Source organism: Staurois parvus, unplaced genomic scaffold, assembly GCF_062004578.1.
Source record: "Staurois parvus isolate SC_StPar_1 unplaced genomic scaffold, SC_StPar_1.0 ptg002152l, whole genome shotgun sequence".
Lineage (NCBI taxonomy): Eukaryota > Metazoa > Chordata > Amphibia > Anura > Ranidae > Staurois > Staurois parvus.
The window spans coordinates 564-6,007 of record NW_028319948.1 but is presented as its reverse complement, the minus strand read 5'-3'; the positions used below and the strand labels follow the sequence as shown (position 1 = coordinate 6,007).

The 5,444-nt window shown below is 60.5% G+C and overlaps 1 protein-coding gene across 1 annotated transcript; it reads right to left on the bottom strand.

Annotated features, from left to right (window-relative positions):
- Positions 1-366: 366 nt before the first annotated feature.
- LOC149432414 (HCLS1-associated protein X-1-like) lies at positions 367-4,996 on the bottom strand. Its single transcript, XM_089665226.1, has 5 exons — positions 4,796-4,996; positions 4,136-4,175; positions 2,961-3,076; positions 2,680-2,803; positions 367-1,978 (listed from the first exon to the last, which is right to left on the bottom strand). Exons 1-5 carry the CDS (start codon positions 4,910-4,912, stop codon positions 1,872-1,874), a joined length of 504 nt encoding a protein of 167 aa, XP_089521352.1. The 5' UTR covers positions 4,913-4,996; the 3' UTR covers positions 367-1,871.
- Between the last annotated feature and the right edge of the window lie 448 nt (positions 4,997-5,444).

The following is a 5,444-nucleotide window of genomic DNA, read 5'->3' as shown; positions in this document are numbered from 1 at the left end:
CTGCTGAGCAGATTGCACAGCTAAAGTCTGCAACTAGTGGTCATGCACAACTAAAGGGATGCTGGGCCTGTGTTCTTTCATATAATGTAGAGGAAGAGGTCAGTTCTAGAGACCACGCCCCCACACATGATGGGCAGAGAAAGCTCATAGCTGTTAGAGATGTTCAGCGTTCCTGTCCTAACAGGAAGTGAGGATACATCTCCTCAATAAAAACTGACAGAGGCTCCGCCCCTAAAGATTCTCTCCAGAGTTGGGCTTTAGCTGGAGATTCGATGAGTCTGAAGGGATACTCCGGTTCTCCAGCATTGTGCAGCGCTCACTCAGAGTGACAGGTCCTCTTTTATACTAAATAAATGACACCGAGAGCCGAGTTCAGAAACAACTTTATACAAATTTACATTGTGACAAAGAAATGAAAGAATTTCTCTGAGCTGAAAAAAAACAAAAAAAAAAAGATGGTTGAAGAGTCTCGGTCCGCCCACTAGGGGTGCTCAAGGTGGAGAGGCCACAGCAGGGGGGTTCAGGTTCTTACATTTCTACACACGTCCGGCTGTCACCGACACCGCAGAAGAAAACAAATTCTGGGATTCCTGAAATGAGGAGATCATTGTATATCCGGATCTTCCAGCAGAGTCCTGAGATCTCTAGAGGCTAGCTGTTGGGGTGGTATCGGAGGCCCACGATGGAGGCGGAGGCCCACGATGGGAGCGGAGTTGGAGGCTGGAGTCGGAGGTCCACGATGGGGGCGGAGTTGGAGGCTGGAGGTGGGGTTGGTGTCGGAGGCCCACAATGGGGGCAGAGGTGGAGGCTGGAGGTGGGGTCGGTATCGGAGGTCGGCGGCGTGGGAGGCTGGCGCTGGGGGTGGTGTCGGAGACCAGCAGTGAGGGTGGTGTTGAAGGCGGGCGGTGGGGAGCCGTGTTGGAGGCCAGCAGTGAGGGGTGGTATCAGAGGCTGACAATGGGGGGCGGTGTCAGAGGCCGGCGGTGGGGTCAGTGTCGGAGGTGGGCAAAGGGGTGGTGTCAGAGGCCAACGATGAGGGAGGAGTCGGAGACTGGCAGAGGGGTAGTGTCAGAGGCCCACGATAGGGGCAGAGTTGGAGGCTGGGGGTGGGGTTGGTGTCAGAGGCCGACAGTGGGGAAGTGGTGTGTGAGGCCGGTGTGGGAAGCCAGCGCTGGGGGTGGTGTTGGAGGTCGGCGGTGGAGGGTGGTGTCGGAGGCTGGCGGTGGGGGGCGGTGTCGGAGGCCGGCGGTGGGGGGCGGTGTCGGAGGCCGGCGGTGGGGGGCGGTGTCGGAGGCCGGCGGTGGGGGGCGGTGTCGGAGGCCGGCGGTGGGGGGCGGTGTCGGTGGCCGGCGGTGGTGGGCGGTGTCGGAGGCCGGCGTTGTGGGCGGTGTCGGAGGCCGGCGTTGTGGGCGGTGTCGGAGGCCGGCGGTGGGGGGCGGTGTCGGAGGCCGGCGGTGGGGGGCGGTGTCGGAGGCCGGCGGTGGGGGGCGGTGTCGGAGGCCGGCGGTGGGGGGCGGTGTCGGAGGCCGGCGGTGGGGGGCGGTGTCGGAGGCCGGCGGTGGGGGGCGGTGTCGGAGGCCGGCGGTGGGGGGCGGTGTCGGAGGCCGGCGGTGGGGGGCGGTGTCGGAGGCCGGCGGTGGGGGGCGGTGTCGGAGGCCGGCGGTGGGGGGCGGTGTCGGTGGCCGGCGGTTGTGGGCGGTGTCGGTGGCCGGCGGTTGTGGGCGGTGTCGGAGGCCGGCGTTGTGGGCGGTGTCGGAGGCCGGCGTTGTGGGCGGTGTCGGAGGCCGGCGTTGTGGGCGGTGTCGGAGGCCGGCGTTGTGGGCGGTGTCGGAGGCCGGCGTTGTGGGCGGTGTCGGAGGCCGGCGGTGGATTTATCGATTGGAGAACCATCGGTGTAGGATGCGGCTCAGGATAGTCTGCGAGTCGGACAGATCTGGGAGGGACGATGGCGGGTGGAGGGGGGCGGAGTCCTGCGAACCTGAAGGAGGAAAATAGAGGACGATGAACCAAAAGAATATTTAAAAAAAAAAAAAAAAACTTCAAAAAGCTTTATTGCAACTTGGATGCATTTACAGGAAGAAGGCAAGGTACAAAGCTCCCACCCGGCTCCTCCTCCTCCGACGCGTTTCACCCCAAAAGAATGGAAGAAACGCTAAAACAAAACAAACTTTTAACCACAGCCTTTTTTTGCCCGTTTCAAAAAGCTTTATTGACAAGAACAAGCTACAGTACAAAGCCAACCCCCCCCCCCAATCCAGGTCCCCCAACGCACCAACGCATTTCTTCCTCCAGAGATCATAATATTTTTCATTTATTATTTTGTTGCCTTTACATTGTATTTTGCAGAGAATCCCCGTGTCCCCGCCCCCATGGGGGAGAGTTCCGTTGAGTTCCTGTCCCACAGACGCAACAGGAAGTGAGAAGAAATCCCCTCTTAGTTATCAATGGAACAAATGTCCGCGTTAGAAAATGAACCCTCGCCTCCTGCTCTGGGGGCAATGTTTTGAGATTTTCATCACTTCCTGTCCCAGAGCTGCAACAGGAAGTGAGAGTTGTCACCTAAAACCGGTGTCCCGAATCGGAAGATTTCTGCTCACTTCCTGTTCCAGTGAAGACAGCAGCACAGAGGGTGAATCCCCCTTTAAGCTGGCCGAAGGATTATGGGAAATGTCCTCTTACCAATAATGGCGTCCTGGGGGGTGTCGGGGCTCCCGCTACTGATGACCTCATCACCTCTGGTCACCGTCACCGTGGTGGTTGTGGTACCCTGACTGTCCCTCACCGTCCGCCTCTCCTCCACCGTCTGCAGAGAGAGGGAGGGGTTAAAGGAGGACTCCGCCGGGTGCAGGTGACACGTCCTGACATGAACACGTCACTTTGTATGGTCTCGGTGGAATCGAGGACTTAAGAGGCGGGGCTCAGCCTCCTGGTCTGGAGGTCCTCTTTAACCCTCTACTCACCCCATCGGGTCTCATGACTTTGGAGATGGAGACGCTCCGGAAGAACGAGGAGGACGCCGGCTCTCGTGGTCTGAGGATGGAGTCCAACCCACGGGAGGAGACCTCCGGATCTAGAACTAGAGAGACCTGAGGTCAGACCACATGGACAGAACCCCCCCACCCACCACCACCACCCCACCCACCTTCACCCTACCTCCACCACCCTACCCCCACTCTACCACCCTACCACATCCACCACCACCCTACCACATCCACCACCACCCTACCCCCCACCCACCTTCACCCTACCACCACCACACCACATCCACCACCACCATCCTACCACCACTATTCTACCACATCCACCCTACTACCACCACCCCACCCACTACCACCACCCTACAACATCCACCACCACCAGCCTACCACATCCACCCCCACCACCTCCCCACCCACTACCACCACTCTACCACATCCATCCTACCACATCCACCACCACCCTACCACATCCACCCCCACCACTCTCGCACCCTACCACATCCATCCTACCACCCATCACCACCCTACCACATCCACCACCACCAGCCTACCACATCCACCACCAGCCTACCACATCCACCCCCCCCACCCTACCACATCCATCACCACCCTACCACCTCCACCCCCCCCCCCCCCCCCCCCCCCCCCCCCCACCACCTCCACCACCAGCCTACCACATCCACCACCAGCCTATAACCTCCACATCCACCACCACCCTACCACCTCCACCCCCCCACTCTACCACATCCACCACCACCCTACCACCTCCACCCCCCCCCCACCCTACCACATCCACCACCACCCTACCACCTCCACCCCCCCACTCTACCACATCCACCACCACCCTACCACCTCCACCCCCCCACTCTACCACATCCACCACCACCCTACCACCTCCACCCCCCCCCCCCCCACCCTACCACATCCACCACCACCCTACCACCTCCACCCCCCCACTCTACCACATCCACCACCACCCTACCACCTCCACCCCCCCACTCTACCACATCCACCACCACCCTACCACCTCCACCCCCCCCCCCCCCACCCTACCACATCCACCACCACCCTACCACCTCCACCCCCCACCCTACCATTCCACCACCACCCTACCACATCCACCCACAGCAGGGCCTTCCCAGGCTAAGGGGACCTACCTTTGTCTTGCTTGGAGCCCTCTGTGCCATCATCTTCAACCTATGGAGGAAAACACAGAGAGAGACAGTAAAAGGAGCCAACTGAGACCAACACCCCAAATGTAGAGTTATTCCACACAGAATTATATATATCACCTAATGGTTCTGTACCCCCGCTGTGCCCATTATGAGGGGTTCCCACCATCCCTGTGCCCATTATGAGGGGTTCCCACCATCCCTGTGCCGAGTTCCCGGGTCTGTACACCCGCTGTGCCCATTATGAGGGGTTCCCACCATCCCTGTGCTGAGTTCCTGGGTCTGTACACCTGCTGTGCCCATTATGAGGGGTTCCCACCATCCCTGTGCTGAGTTCCCGGGTCTGTACCCCCGCTGTGCCCATTATGAGGGGTTCCCACCATCCCTGTGCCGAGTTCCCGGGTCTGTACACCCGCTGTGCCCATTATGAGGGGTTCCCACCATCCCTGTGCCGAGTTCCCGGGTCTGTACGCCCGCTGTGCCCATTATGAGGGGTTCCCACCATCCCTGTGCTGAGTTCCCGGATCTGTACACCTGCTGTGCCCATTATGAGGGGTTCCTCTGCATAGAAGAACCCTACGTTGGCTCCACCCACCTATGCCTGGACTATCCCTTTAAGCAGTGGAGTAAATGGAGGAAACTGACCCATCCTCTCCTGTCTCGGGGGGCCCCGCTTGCCTGTGGGGGGCCCTTTTCCGTTGGAGAGTCCTGGGAAGATGGCGCCTGTTCTCTGGGTAGGTAGGAGTCCGGGACCTTCAACATGTAGTCCCGCAGAGAACTGCTTCGGGGCCCCTCTGGACTCGGCCCTGGAGGTCCAATCTCCGGAAACCCTTCACAGACGGGAGAAATCAAAACAATGCAGTGAGCTGGACGCACCCGGAACCCACACAGCAAACCCCACAGGAGCCGGACGCACCCGAAACCCACACAGCAAACCCCCACAGGAGCCGGACGCACCCGGAACCCACACAGCAAACCCCACAGGAGCCGGACGCACCCGAAACCCACACGGCAAACCCCCACAGGAGCCGGACGCACCCGGAACCCACACGGCAAACCCCCACAGGAGCCGGACGCACCCGGAACCCACACGGCAAACCCCCACAGGAGCCGGACGCACCCGGAACCCACACGGCAAACCCCACAGATGGACGCACCCGGAACCCACACAGCAAACCCCACAGGAGATGGACGCACCCGGAACCCACACGGCAAACCCCATACGAGCTGGACGTACCCGGAACCCACACAGCAAACCCCACAGATGGACGCACCCGGAACCCACACAGCAAAC

Coding starts and splice junctions, on each gene's coding strand:
- LOC149432414 (XM_089665226.1), bottom strand. CDS start 4,912: ATGTTGAAGGTCCCGGACTCCTACCTACCCAGAGAACAGGCGCCATCT. Junction 4,176..4,795: donor CCCGAGACAGGAGAGGATGG/GTCAGTTTCCTC, acceptor TTTCCTCCATAG/GTTGAAGATGATGGCACAGA. Junction 1,979..2,679: donor CCCCCAGGACGCCATTATTG/GTAAGAGGACAT, acceptor TTCCTCCTTCAG/GTTCGCAGGACTCCGCCCCC.